At 44.4% G+C, this 18,910-nt stretch overlaps 1 protein-coding gene across 1 annotated transcript in view; it reads right to left on the bottom strand.

Moving 5' to 3' along the window:
- The window catches only part of LOC121570712 (BAH and coiled-coil domain-containing protein 1), a 46,388-nt gene extending 30,478 nt beyond the window's left edge, over positions 1-15,910 (bottom strand). The window contains exon 1 of the mRNA XM_045219329.1: positions 15,732-15,910. Within this exon, the coding sequence (XP_045075264.1) occupies positions 15,732-15,903 (172 nt within the window). The 5' untranslated portion in view covers positions 15,904-15,910. The remainder of the gene's footprint in view (positions 1-15,731) is intronic.
- Positions 15,911-18,910: the final 3,000 nt, after the last annotated feature.

The following is an 18,910-nucleotide window of genomic DNA, read 5'->3' as shown; positions in this document are numbered from 1 at the left end:
TGAATACCAGCCTGGTCCTGGAGAAACCTCTAGACCAGGGGTGTCAAACTCATTTTAGCTCAGGGGCCACATGGAGGAAAATCTATTCCCAAGTGGGCCGGACCGGAAAAATCATGGTATATATAACTTAAAAACAACAACTTCAGATTGTTTTCTTTGTTTTAATACGATCAACATACAACATAAAGCTGGAGCCTGAGGACAGTGTGTCCAAAATAGTACAAGCACAACATCACTATTAATCATAAAACACGTCAAGTTTATTTGAAAATTCTAAAGAAAAAGAACACACAAACACACAATGCCTCAGTGATTAACAGAACTGTTTCACAGATCACAGAACTATATCAGGGTGTCATTTCTCAGGCAGAAATGTAGATAAAAATAATGAAATCCTGTTCCCCAAACAAGTGCAAGAACCACAGAGTCAAGAATAGGTTAAATATACAAATAAAATAAAATCAATTAAAAACAATAGCACATCAACATAAAAACATATAAACATAAATCTGAAAGCGTTGCTCAAACTCCCGTAACAGTCCCGTTATTTTATCTTTGAACCGCTTCATGTCTGCCACATGTTGGGTCGCGCACACATTTTTCAGACAGGGGAAGTGAGCTGCATCACCACCGGCAAGTTGCGTCTCCCACAATGACAGCTTCAACTTGAAAGAACGTATGCTGTCATAATACTGCGTGACAACTTTGTTGCGCCCTTGCAGCTGTTTGTTCAAGTTATTCAGGTGCTCTGTAACATCCACCATAAATGCAAGGTCCTGCATCCATTCTGCGGAATGAAATTCTAACACTGGTTTGCCCTTTTCTTCCATGAACTGTTCAATTTCTTCTCGTAAATCAAAGAAACGCCTCAGCACAGCACCTCGGCTTAACCATCTTACCTCAGTGTGGTATGGCAGACCATAGATGTGGTCTTTCTCTCTGAGAAGGCTGTCAAACTGACGGTGATTCAGGCTTCTGGATCGGATGAAATTAACAGTTTGGATGACCACCTTCATGACGTTATCCATCTTTAATGACTTGCAACACAAAGCCTCCTGGTGCAAAATACAGTGAAAAGTCAAAAAATCACGTCCTCCATTTGCAGATTGCACTTTCTCTCTGAACTTTGTCACAACGCCTGCTTTTTTCCCCGATCATTGAGGGCGCACCATCTGTAGCCAGGCTGACAGCGCGGGACCAGTCCACTCCGACCCTGTCCAGCGCGCCGACGAGTGCGGTAAAAATATCAGCTGCTGTCGTTGTATCTGTCATCGGCACCAACTCCACGAACTCCTCGGTGACGGTCAATGTGTCATCAACTCCGCGGATGAAAAAATGGCCAGTTGTGCAACATCTGTAATGTCCGTGCTTTCATCAATTGCAACCGAAAACGCAATAAATGACTTTACTTTTTGCTTCAACTGGCTGTCCAAATCCACTGAAAGATCGGAAATCCTGTCTGCAACTGTGTTTCTTGTCAGGCTGATATTTGCAAAAGCCTGCCGCTTTTCAGGGCACACAATCTCCGCTGCCTTCATCATGCATGTTTTTACAAATTCACCCTCACTAAATGGTTTTGAAGCCACTGCGATTTCATTAGCAATGAGGTAGCTAGCTTTCACTGCAGCGTCACTGATGTCTCGGCTGTGAGTAAACACAGACTGCTGTTTCTTCAGACCCGCCAACAGTTCATTCACCTTCTCTCATCTCCGCTGTCCTTGAAAGTTGTCATATTTGTCGGCATGAAGACTCACATAGTGGCGACGAAGGTTATATTCTTTCAGCACTGCAACATGCTCTGAACACACCAAACATACAGCTTTCCCATTCAATTTTGTGATTAAATAGGATGACCATTTTTCTTGGAACACCCTGCACTCTGCGTCCACTTTTCTCTTTTTTGACAGAGACATATTGGGGCAATGAGGGTGCCAAAGCACATAATGTTAAAAGTAGAAGCCGTAATAAATATCGCGGGCAAAACAAAGTAGCTCATTGGCTGCACGTGCTTGACCTACTTGCTCTGCCCCGGTATAAACAGTTTGCTTGCTTAACACAATTGCTATTGCGCCATCCAGTGGACGCAATTGGAACAGCAGTTTATTTTATTGAAAAATTGCAGCGCATTTTTATACTTTACAATTATTATTATAATTTTTTTTTATCATCTCGCGGGCCGGATTAAACCCGGGCCGTACGTTTGACACCCCTGCTCTAGACCATCCAAAGTTAATGAATGAAACACAGAGAAGACGGCAAACATCTCTGAAATAACACAGGAGGAGAGCAGGAGGGTGATAATTACACTGGCTCCTCTTCTCTCTCTCTCTCTCTCTCTCTCTCTCTCTCTCTCTCTCTCTCTCTCTCTCTCTCTCTCTCCCTCTCCCTCTCTCTCTCTCTCTCTCCCCCTCTCTCTCGCTCTCGCTTGTCATGATTAATCAGCTCACTCATTTATGTCAATTCATTTACAGAGAGAGGGGGAGAGAAAAAAAACTACAGAAAAAATCCTTTGTTTAAACAAGACATTTTTCCTCTGATTCAGAGAAGGGAGGCAAAGGGAAAGAGAGGAGAGATAGAGAGTTGTTTGGCCTGGGAGAGGAGGCAGTGTTTTTTTCTGGGGCGTCGTGGTGTTTGTGAGCGTGACGATTGGCGGAGTAATCCCCTTTCACAGCGTAGTCTGGCTGTGCCCGATAATGCCAGCCTGCTCCCTTTCAGCATGCCCGCCGTCGGGGCGGCGAGAGGGGCTCCGCTGGGCATGGGCAGAGCCTATTCAGCCATTAATCTGGGCAGGACAAGGGAAGGTGCTGCTACTGCTGCTACTGTTGTTGTTGCTGCAGGCGATGTGAGCAGGGTCTTACCACACACTGCTGACTGCTGCCGCACACACACAAACACACACACACATACACACACACACATGCATACACACTCAAACACACACACATACACACAGATCGTGTGTGTGAATGACAGTGGAGCGTGCAGCACATGTCCTCCTTTCCACAGTGGGAGCAGTAGCAGAGAATGGCAGAACAATAAACGTCCGCAGCTTCAGCATAAAACACACACACAAACACACACGCGCACACACACACACAGACATGCATGCACACAAACACGCACACATGTACACACTCACGCACACACACACACACACAAACAGGACAAAGGACAAAGAAGAGCTGTGTATTTAACAGCACATACAGGCAGAGAATTAAGACCTGTGAATTAGAGGAAGACGTCTGATACCCTTTTCACACTATCGTACCAACATAAACCGTACTGTGCTGGTTCAGCACATTGTCCTTTCCAGCACTATGCTGGATGGGTGGCCAGGCCAGTACAGTATAGCTTCACTCTGATTGGTTGGGTTGGCCTGCCGTTACCTATGGCCTTCAGTCTACAGCAACTCACACACACAGACAGTCATTCACTTATTTCCCTTATTGTGGGTTTGCTTTTCACTTACACTGTCTGTCTGCAAGACACACAAAACATACATGTACAACTGTATACAGCCTGAGGGAACATGCTGTACGAATTCAGAGCGAGAGGGGGAGGAGAGAGAGGGGGAGAGAGAGAGAGAGAGAGAGAGAGAGAGAGAGAGAGAGAGAGAGAGAGAGAGAGAGAGAGAGAGAGAGAGAGAGAGAGAGAGAGAGAGAGAGAGAGAGAGAGAGAGAGAGAGAGAGAGAGAGAGAGAGAGAGAGAGAGAGAGAGAGAGAGAGAGAGAGAGAGAGAGAGAGAGAGAGAGAGAGAGAGAGAGAGAGAGAGAGGGGCAGACAGAGCGGCCTGTCAGGTGCACTAATTGAGAAAAGGTGACAGAGTGATCGAGACACAGAGAGGGAGGAGAAGAGGAGAGGAGAAGAGAAATGCTTGAGGGAGGAGGGGCAGTGTGCAGCGCAGTTGTGGATCTCTTCTCTTCAGGCTTGCTAATTGAAAGGAAAGGATGTAGGCTGGCACACGCACAGAGATAAAGAGAGGGAATGAGAGAGAGAGAGTGAAAAAGAGAGAGACAGAGACAGAGACAGGGAGAGAGAGAGAGAGAGAGAGAGAGAGAGAGAGAGAGAGAGAGAGAGAGAGAGAGAGAGAGAGAGAGAGAGAGAGAGAGAGAGAGAGAGAGAGAGAGAGAGAGAGAAACAGAGAGAGAGAGAGAGAGAGAGCTTATATCCTTCAAAATAAGGAAAGGCTATAGCTACTGGGCCTGCAGAAAGAAAGATGAATGACGGACAACTGAAGATATACTGGGACCACATATCAAAGAGCTGGATTAGTGTGAACGGTGTGTGCAGGCATGTGTGTGTGTGTGCGCTCATGTTTGCTTCCTCGTGTGTGTGTGTGTGTGTGTGTGTGTGTGTGTGTGTGTGTGTGTGTGTGTGTGTGTGTGTGTGTGTGTGTGTGTCATGTATGCATGCGTTTGTGTGTGTGTGTGTGTGTGTGTCTGTGTGGGTACAGTTGAAGTCGGAAGTTTACATACACTTAGGTTGGAGTCATTAAAACTCATTTTTCAACCACTCCACAAATGTCTTGTTAACAAACTATAGTTTTGGCACAAGTAAATGTTCCAACAATTGTTTACAGACAGATTATTTCACTTATAATTCACTGTATCACAATTCCAGTGGGTCAGAAGTTTAAAGATTCCAGAAAATTCCGGAAAATGATGTCATGGCTTTAGAAGCTTCTGATAGGCTAATTGATATCATTTGAGTCAATTGGAGGTGTACCTGTGGATGTATTTCAAGGCCTACCTTCAAACTCAGTGCCTCTTTGCTTGACATCATGGGAAAATCAAAATAAATTATTAATAATTAATATGCCATTTAGCAGACATTTTTACGTATAGGTGGTCCCGGGGATCGAACCCACTACCCTGGCGTTACAAGCGCCATGCTCTACCAATTGAGCTACAGAGGACCACCCATACGAAATCAGCCAAGACCTCAGAAAATAAATTGTAGACCTCCACAAGTCTGGTTCATCCTTGGGAGCAATTTCCAAACGCCTGAAGGTACCACGTTCATCTGTACAAACAATAGTACGCAAGTATAAACACCATGGGACCACACAGCCGTCATACCGCTCAGGAAGGAGACACGTTCTGTCTCCTAGAGATTAACGTACTTTGGTGCGAAAAGTGCAAATCAATCCCAGAACAACAGCAAAGGACCTTGTGAAGATGCTGGAGGAAACAGGTACAAAAGTATCTATATCCACAGTAAAACTAGTCCTATATCGACATAACCTGAAAGGCCGCTCAGCAAGGAAGAAGCCACTGCTCCAAAACCGCCATGAAAAAGCCAGACTACGGTTTGCAACTGCACATGGGGACAAAGATCTTACTTTTTGGAGAAATGTCCTCTGGTCTGATGAAACAAAAATAGAACTGTTTGGCCATAATGACCATCGTTATGTTTGGAGGAAAAAGGGGATGCTTGCAAACCAAAGAACACCATCCCAACCGTGATGCACAGGGGTGGCAGCTGCAGGAGGGACTGGTGCACTTCACAAAATAGATGGCATCATGAGGAAGGAAAATTATGTGGATATATTGAAGTAACATCTCAAGACATCAGTCAGGAAGTTAAAGCTTGGTCGCAAATGGGTCTTCCAAATGGACAATGACCCCAAGCATACTTCCAAAGTTGTGGCAAAATGGCTTAAGGACAACAAAGTCAAGGTATTGGAATGGCAATCACAAAACCCTGACCTCAATCCTATAGAACATTTGTGGGCAGAACTGAAAAGGTGTGTGCGAGAAAGGAGGCCTACAAACCTGACTCAGTTACACCAGCTCTGTCAGGAGGAATGGGCCTAAATTCTCCCAATTTATTGTGGGAAGCTTGTGGAAGGCTACCCGAAATGTTGGACCCAAGTTAAACAATTTAAAGGTAATGCTACCAAATACTAATTGCGTGTATGTAAACTTCTGACCCACTGGGAATGTGATGAAAGAAATAAAAGCTGAACTAAATCATACTCTCTACTATTATTCTGACATTTCACATTCTTAAAATAAAGTGGTGATCCTAACTGACCTAAGACAGGGAATTTTTACTAGGATTAAATGTCAGGAATTGTGAAAAACTGAGTTTAAATGTATTTGGCTAAGGTGTATGTAAACTTCCGACTTCAACTGTATATGTGTGTGTGTGAACAGAGATACTGTATGAGGCTGTCGTTGTGTTTGGCATAACTCAAGCTGTAATTTGGACAGATGCCAGTTGATAACAGGCCAATAAGGGTTTCCTTCTTGTCTTTTTTTCCATATTTCCCCTTTTTATTTTCTGGGGCTCTGTGTGACTTTCAGAGGTCTCAGTCAGCCGAGTTTGAAGTGAACGAGAGAGAAGAAAACATTCAAAACCTCAATGGACATAATTCATTTAGCCACGTGGAACTAATTTATCGAAGCACTTACTCTCTCTCTCTCATTCTCATACACTCTCTGTCTCTCTCTCTCTCTCTCTCTCATTCTCTCCTCTCTCTCTCATTATCTCTCTCTGTCTCTCTCTCTCATTATCTCCTCTCTCTCTCTCTCTCTCTCTCTCATTCAATCCTCTCTATCACTCTCTCTCTCTCATTCTCTCCTCTCTCTCTCTCTCTCTCTCGCATTCTCTCTCTCTCTCGCATTCTCTCTCTCTCGCATTCTCTCTCTCTCTCTCTCTCTCTCTCTCTCTCTCTCTCTCTCTCTCTCTCTCTCTCTCTCTCTCTCTCTCATTCTCTCTATATATATATATACACTATATATACAAAAGTCTGTGGACACCCCTTCAAATTAGTGGATTTGACTATTTCAGCCACACCCGTTGCTGACAGGTGTATAAAATCGAGCACACAGCCATGCAATCGCCATAAACTAACATTGGCAGTAGAATGGCCTTACTGAAGAGCTCAGTGACCTTCAATGTGGCCCAGTCGTAGGATGTCACCTTTCCAACAAGTCAGTTCGTCAAATTTCTGCCTTGCTAGAGCTGACCCCGGTCAACTGTAAGGGCTGTTATTGTGAAGTGGAAACGTCCAGGAGCAACAACGGCTCAGGCGCGAAGTGGTAGGCCACACAAGCTCACAGATCGGGACCGCCGAGTGCTGAAGCGCATAGCGCGTAAAAATCGTCTGTCCTTGGTTGCAACACCCACTACTGAGTTCCAAACTGCCTCTGGAAGCAACGTCAGCACAATAACTGTTCGTCGGGAGCTTAATGAAATGGGTTTCCATGGCCGAGCAGCCGCACACAAGCCTAAGATCACCATGTGCAATGCCAAGCGTTGGCTGGAGTGGTGTAAAGCTCGCCGCCATTTGACTTTAGAGCAGTGGAAACGTGTTTGGTGGAGGAGGAATAATGGTCTGGGGCTAGGACCCTTTGTTCCAGTGAAGGGAAATCTTAACGCTACAGCATACAATTACATTCTAGAGCATTCTTTGCTTCCAACTTTGTGGCAACAGTTTGGGGAAGACCCTTTCCTGTTTCAGCATGACACTGCCCCCATGCACAAAGCGAGGTCCATACAGAAATGGTTTGTCGAGATCGGTGTGGAAGAACATAACTGGCCTGCACAGAGCCCTGACCACAATGGGGCAGCTCTAGCAGGGCTGAACTGACTTGTTGGAAAGGTGGCATCCAATGACGGTGCCACGTTGAGAGTCACTGAGCTCTTCAGTAAGGCCATTCTACTGCCAATGTTTGTAATAATAATAATAATATGCCATTTAGCAGACGCTTTTATCCAAAGCGACTTACAGTCATGCGTGCATAATTTTTTTTTTGTGTATGGATGGTCCCGGGGATGGAACCCACTACCTTGGCGTTACAAGCGCCGTGCTCTACCAGAGATTGCATGGATGTGTGTTCAATTTTATCCACCTGTCAGCAAAATGGCTGAAATAGCTGAATCCACTAATTTGAAGAAGTCAAAAGTTTGGACACACCTACTCATTCAAGGATTTTTCTTTATTTGTACAAAATAAAAAATTACATTGTAGAATAATAGTGAAGATATAAAAACTATGAAAAAACACATACGGAATCATGTAGTAACCAAAATAGTGTTAAACAAATCAAAATATATTTTATATTTGAGATTCTTCAAATAGCCACCCTTTGCTTGATGACAGCTTTGCACACTCTTGGCATTCTCTCAACCAGCTTCATGAGATACCTGGAATGCATTTCAATTAACAGGTGTGCCTTCTTAAAAGTTAATTTGTGGAATTTATGTCCTTCTTAATGTGTTTGAGCCTATCAGTTGTGTTGTGACAAGGTAGGGGATAGTGTACAGAAAATAGCCCTATTTGGTAAAAGACCAAGTCCATATTATGGCAAGAACAGCTCAAATAAGCAAAGAGAAATGACAGTCCATCATTACTTTAAGACATGAAGGTCAGTCAATACGGACAATTTCAAGAACTTTGAAAGTTTCTTAAAGTGCAGTCGTAAAAACCATCAAGCGCTATGTTGAAACTGGCTCTCATGAGGACCGCCACAGGAATGGAAGACCCAGAGTTACCTCTGCTGGAGAGGATAAGTTCATTAGAGTCACCAGCCTCAGAAATTGCAGCCCAAATAAATGCTTCACAGAGTTCAAGTAACAGACACATCTCAACATCAACTGTTCAGAGGAGACTGTGTGAATCAGGCCTTCATGGTCGAATTGCTGCAAAGAAACCACTACTAAAGGACACCAATAATAAGAAGAGACTTGGGCCAAGAAACACGAGCAATGGACATTAGACTGGTGGAAATGTGTCCTTTGGTCTGGAGTCCAAATTGGAAATGTTTGGTTCCAACCGCCGTGTCTTTGTGAGATGTGGTGGGTGTGGATGAATGGATTATTTCAGCATGTGTATTTCCCACCGTGAAGCATGGAGGAGGAGGTGTTATGGTGTGAGGGTGCTTTGCTGGTGACACTGTCTGTGATTTATTTAGAATTCAAGGCACACTTAACCAGCATGGCTACCACAGCATTCTGCAGTGATACGCCATCCCATCTGGTTTGGGCTTAGTGACTATAACATTTGTTTTTCAACAGGACAATGACCTAACACACCTCCAGACTGTGTAAGGGCTATTTTACCAAGAAGGAGAGTGATGGAGTGCTGCATCAGATGACCTGGCCTCCATAATCCCCCGACCTCCTTCCAATTTAGATGGTTTGGGATGAGTCGGACCGCAGAGTGAAGGAAAAGCAGCCAACAAGTGCTCAGCATATGTGGGAACTCCTTCAAGACTGTTGGAAAAGCATTCCAGGTGAAGCTGGTTGAGAGAATGCCAAGAGTGTGCAAATCTGTCATCAAGGCAAAGGATGGCTATTTGAAATATATTTTGATTTGTTTAACACTTTTTGGGTTACTACATGATTCCATATGTGTTATTTCATAGTTTTGATGTCTTCACTATTATTCTACAATGTAGTAAATAGCAAAAATAAAGAAAAACCCTTGAATGAGTAGGTGTGTCCAATCTTTTGACTGGTACTGTATTTATATATATCTTTACACCCAGATCCCAACAACAGCTCCTCCCCATTCCACCTCTCCCTCTCATTATGTGACAATGAACAGCCCTCCTCTCCAGACCATCTCCATACGGTTCCCATTAAAATAACAACAGACCAGCTCCATACGGTTCCCATGAAATGAACAACAGACCAGCTCCATATGAAAATGTGTCATAATCACAGCAACATGAGAGACAAAGAGACTATGCGCCAAAGAAAGGTAGCTTGAGAGACAAGAGGATCTTAGAACAAATACCAGCTCACACATACACACACAATCTCATGCACGAACACACACACACACACACACACACACACACACACACACACACACACACACACACACACAGTATGCTCTGTGCTGCTGCTGGTGGGATACAGCCGGCAGCCCGACACCCATAGAGAGAAGACGAGGAGCCTGGGTAATTGTTCCCGCTCATCATTTTGATGACTTGCTTTTAATGCAAAACAGGAAAAAGACAATATGCAATTATCTTGAAGACAGAGCAGCTGAATGTGGTTGATGAACAGTCTGGATTCAATCATGATCTTAGTGCATTATGTGCAATTAAACTGCAATCTAGGTAATGGCCTCCATTGCAAACTGAGTAATAATCCCAGTCATTACCACCTCCATTACTTTTATTAGGCTTGGCATTATCATCGTCCGACTTATTAATATTATTCTGATTTCCAGCACAAAAATCTCCCTGTGACTTCGATACCCGTTGCTAAAAGGTGAAAACTAAACATACGTTTGGTATCTTAACTTGTGTTTTGTGGGTGAAGGAACTAGAAGATTCCCTGTGGCCTGCAACTGCCCATCTCTCTTCTTCCATCGTTCTCCTTCTCATCTGCACCTCCATGTTGTTTCAGAGAGATGGCTGTAACTCCATCCACTAGCACCATTTTGCCTGCCTCCCATGTGAACACCTCAAACATTGAGAAGTAATGGACTGGTCTAAGCATGGGCTAGAGTGAGTTTCCACCACGTATCTTACACCAATCCCTAAAGCGGCAATCAGCAGTAGAAACAATAACAAAGTGGAGTCCCCACCCCTGGTTCAGTAAAAAGCTGAGGGATGGGGCTGGAGAATGAGCTATGGATGCAAGGACTCAATTATAGCAAAATTATAGTATTAACCATGTTTTAAGGCTATATATTGTTTGTTCTCATTTTCTTTGTTTACAAACAATGGAGTAAAACAAGCTTATATTTTAGGCTCTGGTGGGGTACGACAGTTAAACTAAGCTCATGAGGCATTCATAAGATATATTCTTCAAGAATCAATGGGTACATATCATTAATTTATAAGTCACAAAATGGATGTAGCAACTGCTGATTGCCCCTTTAAATCCCATAAATCCATGGTGAGAAGTGAACAAGTGCATGACTCTCTGTGGCCGCCACATCTAAGGGCCGCCCATCCCCAAACAGAGTGTCCATTAACAACAAACAGAATCACAGCTGCATCAAACTGCATCAGCCCCAGCTACACATCATAAGACCAGAGCAGTGATTATCAGTGACCACAAACACAGTGGAGATCCTGCAGCACACTCCCCGCTGGTGTGCCCTGGCCAAGACACAACAGCTGGCCTAGTCTTAAAGGGGTAGTTCACCTTAATGACAACATTAGTTAGATGGTTCCTTCTTAAAGGGGTAGTTCACTTTAATGACAACATTAGTTAGAATGTTCCTTTCTAAAGGGGTAGTTCACCTTAATGACAACATTAGTTAGAATGTTCCTTCTTAAAAGGGTAGTTCATCTTAATGACAACATTAGTTAGAATGTTCTTTCTTAAAGGGATAGTTCATCTTAATGACAACATTAGTTAGACTGTTCCTTCTTAAAGGGGTAGTTCACCTTAATGACAACATTAGTTAGAATGTGCCTTCTTAAAGGGGTAGTTCATTTTAATGACAACATTAGTTAGAATGTTCCTTCTTGAAGGGGTAGTTCACCTTAATGACAACATTAGTTAGAATGTTCCTTCTTAAAGGGGTAGTTCACCTTAATGACAACATTAGTTAGAATGTTCCTTCTTAAAGGGATAGTTCACCTTAATGACAACATTAGTTAGAATGTTCCTTCTTAAAGGGGTAGTTCACCTTAATGACAACATTAGTTAGATGGTTCCTTCTTAAAGGGGTAGTTCACCTTAATGACAACATTAGTTAGAATGTTCCTTTCTAAAGGGGTAGTTCACCTTAATGACAACATTAGTTAGAATGTTCCTTCTTAAAGGGGTAGTTCATCTTAATGACAACATTAGTTAGAATGTTCCTTCTTAAAGGGATAGTTCATCTTAATGACAACATTAGTTAGAATGTTCCTTCTTAAAGGGGTAGTTCACCTTAATGACAACATTAGTTAGAATGTTCCATCTTGAAGGGGTAGTTCACCTTAATGACAACATTAGTTAGAATGTTCCTTCTTAAAGGGGTAGTTCACCTTAATGACAACATTAGTTAGATGGTTCCTTCTTAAAGGGGTAGTTCACCTTAATGACAACATTAGTTAGAATGTTCCTTCTTAAAGTGGTAGTTCATTTTAATGACAACATTAGTTAGAATGTTCCTTCTTAAAGGGATAGTTCATCTTAATGACAACATTAGTTAGAATGTTCCTTCTTAAAGGGATAGTTCACCCTAATGACAACATTACCCACTTGGCACATTGGTTGAATCAACGTTGTGTCCACATCATTTTAATGTTATTACGTTGAACCAACGTGGAATAGACGTTGAATTGACATCTGTGCCCAGTGGGTAGTTTGATGGTTCCTTCTTAAAGGGGTCGTTCACCTTAATAACAACATTAGTTAGATGTTATCTTATTTCTGGATGTAGTCTGTACGCCAGGAACCATCCAACTAATGTTGTATTTTGGTTTAACTATTCCTTTTCAAACAAGGAGGCTATGCCTGGGGCTTGGCATACCCCGAGTCTGCTGTGTTTAGGCGGGTCGGGTGAGGCAGTCAGAGCCTGAGTAGGGTGGGAACCACCACAACCACCAAAGACACAACAGCTGAACAGCCCAACCCAGCAGTCTGTGCAACCTCTTTACTGGCGTGCGTGTGTGTTGTTCAGTTGGCTGAGTGACATTCTTGCTGACGTGAATTTGAATACCGCAACATTCTTTGGCTGAACTATTGACCCGTCATCTCCATCCAAAAAAACACTACATTTGTGCTTCACCCCAAACATGTTCCAGGGGAGGGGCAGAGGCCTATTTCAGAGCCCAAAGAAAAGGGTGGGAGCCGGGCTAGTTTCTTAACGATTACAAGCCGCCTGTCCTCCACTGGAAACCCAACATAGGCTGAGAATACATGCTGTCAGAGTAAGACTACACACTTTTAAGCTCCAGCTCCGTACTGCTGAGAACCAGGACCTGGGTTGTGTTCATTACGGCACACAATGGAAAACGTTTGAAAGCGGTTTGCAGCAGAACATGAAAATGGGCATTTCTTATTGGATTAGTTCAGGTTAGGTAATACCTCCCTGTTCCACTCAGTTTCTGAACATTTCATTCCGTTTGGTGCCTAATGAACACGACCCAGGAGACATTCACATTGAGGGCTCTATTTTAACAAACCCAACACAATGGTAAATGTAAGTGCTAGCGGTAGCGCTATAGGTTCAGGGGAGTGTCAGAAATATTGTTGCTATTTTCACAACCAAGAATGATGGGTGCAGTGCTGGCGGTGGCGCGAAAGGGCTGGGTTTTGATGAATTAACAAGTTGTAGGTGTGTCGAGGGCACCTCACTGGCCAATCAGAACATGCCCCATGGCTAAATATGTGGTTGCGTCACTTTGTGTATTTACAGTATTTTTTGCATTGCCTTGGAATCAACTCCAATTCCAATGTTAGTCAGTTATAGTTTGTTAAATAGCTTACAGAAACAAAATGTAGATCTATCCCATCTTTGCTAAATACGTTAACTTGAACCTGTTTGCAGTCCATATTGTTCTAAGTAGTTGCATGGCTTCAATGTTGAAATACACTGCTCAAAAAAATAAAGGGAACACTTAAACAACACATCCTAGATCTGAATGAATGAAATCATCTTATTAAATACTTTTTTCTTTACATAGTTGAATGTGCTGACAACAAAATCACACAAAAATTATCAATGGAAATCAAATTTATCAACCCATGGAGGTCTGGATTTGGAGTCACCCTCAAAATTTAAGTGGAAAACCACACTACAGGCTGATCCAACGTTGATGTAATGTCCTTAAAACAAGTCAAAATTAGGCTCAGTAGTGTGTGTGGCCTCCACGTGCCTGTATGACCTCCCTACAACGCCTGGGCATGCTCCTGATGAGGTGGCGGATGGTCTCCTGAGGGATCTCCTCCCAGACCTGGACTAAAGCATCCGCCAACTCCTGGACAGTCTGTGGTGCAACGTGGCGTTGGTGGATGGAGCGAGACATGATGTCCCAGATGTGCTCAATTGGATTCAGGTCTGGGGAACGGGCGGGCCAATCCATAGCTTCAATGCCTTCCTCTTGCAGGAACTGCTGACACACTCCAGCCACATGAGGTCTAGCATTGTCTTGCATTAGGAGGAACACAGGGCCAACCGCACCAGCATATGGTCTCACAAGGGGTCTGAGGATCTCATCTCGGTACCTAATGGCAGTCAGGCTACCTCTGGCGAGCACATGGAGGGCTGTGCGGCCCCCCAAAGAAATGCCACCCCACACCATGACTGACCCACCGCCAAACCGGTCATGCTGGAGGATGTTGCAGGCAGCAGAACGTTCTCCACAGCGTCTCCAGACTCTGTCACGTCTGTCACATGTGCTCAGTGTGAACCTGCTTTCATCTGTGAAGAGCATAGGGCGCCAGTGGCGAATTTGCCTATCTTGGTGTTCTCTGGCAAATGCCAAACGTCCTGCACGGTGTTGGGCTGTAAGCACAACCCCCACCTGTGGACGTCGGGCCCTCATACCACCCTCATGGAGTCTGTTTCTGACCGTTTGAGCAGACACATGCACATTTGTGGCCTGCTGGAGGTCATTTTGCAGGGCTCTGGCAGTGCTCCTCCTGCTCCTCCTTGCACCAAGGCGGAGGTAGCGGTCCTGCTGCTGGGTTGTTGCCCTCCTACGGCCTCCTCCACGTCTCCTGATGTACTGGCCTGTCTCCTGGTAGCGCCTCTATGCTCTGGACACTACGCTGACAGACACAGCAAACCTTCTTGCCACAGCTCGCATTGATGTGCCTTCCTGGATGAGCTGCACTACCTGAGCCACTTGTGTGGGTTGTAGACTCCGTCTCATGCTACCACTAGAGTGAAAGCACCGCCAGCATTCAAAAGTGACCAAAACATCAGCCAGGAAGCATAGGAACTGAGAAGTGGTCTGTGGTCAACACCTGCAGAACCACTTCTTTATTGGGGGTGTCTTGCTAATTGCCTATAATTTCCACCTGTTGTCTATTCCATTTGCACAACAGCATGTGAAATGTATTGTCAATCAAGTATGATTGACTTGGAGTTACATTGTGTTGTCTAAGTGTTCCCTTTATTTTTTTGAGCAGTGTATATACATAGCATTCACACTGATATAGGGGCTAGGCCTACTGGAAATTGCATTATGGCTGAGCATAGACGTACCAAACATTGTCAATAAGCAAGATTCAATTAATTATTGATAAGGCCTAAAAAGAATACTGCCTGAAATTAGCACTTTGGATCACGTTTTTAAGGACACACCTACTATATTTCCACCTCTCCCGCCTGAGCACATGCTAGCTGATATAAGACAGGTAAATTACCAATCCTTGCGCAACAGTTTGAAAATAGCAGAGCTCTGGCTTTAACAGGTCGAAATTGCCAACGAACGTGCGTTTGACACTAGCGCCGCCTTAACACCAGCCGAAGGTAGAGCCTTGAGACTTTATAGACTGGGAGAGAAGGAGAAGTAGGGGATTCTCTTACAAGTCAATTAATAATGATGGCTTACAAGTCAATTAATAATGATGGGAGCATAGATTGCAGAGCGCTGAGTCATTTTCACATTTAGCTGAAGATAGTCTTTGATCTAAAAGTTAAAACACCTAAAACCACTGGATGTGCGTATCATGAGTATATGGTATGTGGCTGTCGATCCTTAAAGGCCTCCGTCACATTGAGAAGACTGCTAGCTAAATATACCAGATTACATCATGCTGACTTGGTGGTCAGGCATCACTCATTACATTGTTTTTCCTGTGGGGTTTCTCTCTTACCTTCGTGTGAGTGAGGGAACCAGATCTGAGAGGCGCTGGAGTGGGGCCCACCACGGAAGGATCCGGGTGAAGCGGGCGAGGAGGGGGGCCGGGAGGGGTGAGAGGGGTGGGAGGGCGAGCCCAGACTGCTGGCCAGGAACGTACCCATGAAGGAGGCAGAGGAGTTCCCCATCAGACCACTGCCTATAGCCACACAGAGAATGAACAGAACGAGAGAAAGGAGAGAGAGAGAAGAGGTTATGGCTAGGAGAACCGATTGAATGGCCTTTAAACGTGAGGCAATGTGAGACTACGGTTAGAGTTATGGCAAAGCATAAAACATGGGGAGAATCTGCTGGAAAATACCTTCTGGTCCAAGATTTGCACTTCATGAAACAAGGGGAGCATTGATGCAACAGAGTGCGGGTCTCTATGTCTGTTTCATGACTACACTTGCTGTACGCTGTACGTGAACGTCACTGGATACTGTGTACAGTAAAACATTTTTTACTTATGTTAAAGCACGTATAACCTGATGAAGATCCTTTCAGGGATCAAAACGTTGCAAACCAACTTCATAAAGGTCTGTGTTAGAGCAATTCAGTGTTCATCACTACTACCTTTAAGGCCCAACATCATAAGGGATGTGAGATCGACCATCAACACTACTAAAAAGCACAAATACATTGATAGAGAATACTGTAATACACCGCTATCCATTTTCCCACTAGCTGACGTCATGGTGCCTGACATTGGCCATCTGTCCGTCCCACAGCACGGGGACCAGGGATCAGCAGACCTGTATGTTTCACCGCTCTGTGGTAGACTCGCTGTGTCTGACAGATCAGCTCCCTGAGGAGTGTGTTGTTTGTGTGTAGCGTGTGTGCGTGTGTGTAGCGTGTTTGTGTGTGTGTGTGTGTAGCGTGTGTGTAGCGTGTTTGTGTGTGCGTGCATGTGTGTGTAGCGTGTGTGCGTGTGGGTAGCGTGTTTGTGTGTGCGTGCCTGCATAAGTGCGTGCTCCCCTCCCCCTCAGAGCATCCCAACCGACATTGGATTCCTCCTCCCCTCTCACCATCCCTCTCTCCCCATGGGGAGACAGGTCTCATCTCACAGCTGAGTACACACTTTCTCAGGCTCTCTCCCTCTATCTTTCTCCTTCTCCTGATCTCTGTCTCTTACTCTTTTTCCCCGGTGTCCCTTTCTCAATTTCTCTCCCTCCATTGTCTCATGACCTCAATCTCTCTTATTGCTCTGCTCCATGTCCCTCTCTCTCTCTCTCTCTCTCTCTCTATGGCAATCTCCTTCTCTTTTCTCTCCCCTCTCTATTTCTCTCTTGCTCCCTCTCTTTCACTCTCCTTTTTCATTGTCCCACCCACTCAGCTTTACTCTTCCTCTCTCCACTGCTTTCTCAAAATGACCCTCTCTTCTCCTCTACTCTAGACCCCATAAAGACTACGACACCATTAGTGCACCAAGTCCCCAGCCTCTCCTCTCTCTCCTCCTCTCCCTCTCTCCTCTCTTCTCTCTCCTCCTCTCCCCTCTCTCCTCTCTCTCTCCTCTCTCTCCTCCTCTCTCTTCCTCTCTCTTCTCCTCCTATAAGACACATTGCTTTGGGTTGGCTTTGTTCTGCTCAGTAATAATGGCACCAGCAGAGCAATCTGTCCCTCCCTCGGCAGACTGTGTGTTTAACAAGACAACGATGTGTAACTGATCATTCTCAGCAACCCCTGTGTGACTGGGCTGATTGACTATTACACATTACAGGGAAAAGCCAGAGAAAACACACTGATTAACCACTGCTTCAGTTGTATTCCCATTATGGTGCTGCCGGCACACTTGAGGAACGGTCCTCTGCAATGTTTCTCTCTCTCTCTCTCTCTCTCTCTCCCTGTTCAGCTCACAAATTAATTTACCCAAAGTTACTGCATATGAGGTTTCCTTGGATGAGCACTCAAAAGAGAGTACAGAGTGTGTGTGTGTGTGTGTGTGTGTGTGTGTGTGTGTGTGTGTGTGTGTGTGTGTGTGTGTGTGTGTGTGTGTGTGTGTGTGTGTGTGATGACCATGTCAGAGAGAGACTAGGGATAGCTGCGTTATCAGACTTTCTCAGACAGACTAGTCTAACTAGGGTCAGGGTGATTCGATTTCTTTAAACATGAATCGGTATTTCCTTGGGAACAACAGTGAGGATATCTTAATCATCAATAGAGCTGAGCGATTAACCGACATTTCGGTTTTTAAACAACTAATTGACCGACATTGGTTCAATTATTTGAATTCCATTCTCTTTTTTCTCTAGAGATAAACCAGATCCAGGCTGAACTGTGCGAGGTAGTAGGGAGTTGTAGTTTTAAACTACTAAATATCAAATAAAACAAATGTAATATACACAAGAACTGAAATACTTTATTAAAGTAAAGTCGTGAATAAATGGGTATTAAGTGATCAACATTAATGGGCAGTCTCTACAATCATCTGACTTTTATTAATTATTTTTATTCTGTGTTGTTACAGCATTCAACCCAAATAATCGAAACCGAAATTGAAAAAACTTGATTATTTTTTAATAATCAAACCGAAACCAAACCGACCTCAAAAAGCACTATTCGCTCAGCACTAATCATCAAGCAGACAGGTTATTGAGCTCAGAGAGGATGACTACAAGGCATCTGTGCTGCGGAGTCCTGCAGGGAATAGGTGAATAGCCTATGGCAGCAGGACTGCTGCTCTCTCCATCTCCTACACACACTCTGCATGCCTCCCCCACCCCTTGTATACCACAGCTCCAGACAGGTGGAAATCCCCCACAATCCCTGAGCTTATCTCACACCTCTCAATCAGACCACAGCCCCAACCTGGCCACCTCTGGCTCAAACACCACACAAAACCCCAACCCGCTGTGTGTGTGTGTATGTATGTGTGTGTGTGTTTGCGCATGCATGCGTTTCGGCGTGTGTGTGTGTGTCTGTCTGTGTGTATGTGTTTGTGTGCGGCATGTAACTGTGTGATAGGGCTCATGTTACAGAGCACGGTTAAGTGCCAAACCCACTGACACATGAACACACAGCACAGATATAACAGAGACCAGACCTGCCTTTTCTCCCTGTACTCTAACACAATGACTGTCCTACAACAAAACTACAGGGATGCACAACCTGGTCTCAGAGCATTTCGTATTATTCTGTACGTAAATCCGAGACACT

Source organism: Coregonus clupeaformis, unplaced genomic scaffold, assembly GCF_020615455.1.
Source record: "Coregonus clupeaformis isolate EN_2021a unplaced genomic scaffold, ASM2061545v1 scaf2276, whole genome shotgun sequence".
In the NCBI taxonomy this organism is placed as follows: Eukaryota; Metazoa; Chordata; class Actinopteri; order Salmoniformes; family Salmonidae; genus Coregonus; species Coregonus clupeaformis.
The sequence above is the reverse complement of the archived record's forward strand: the minus strand, read 5'-3'. Positions and strand labels throughout refer to the sequence as shown.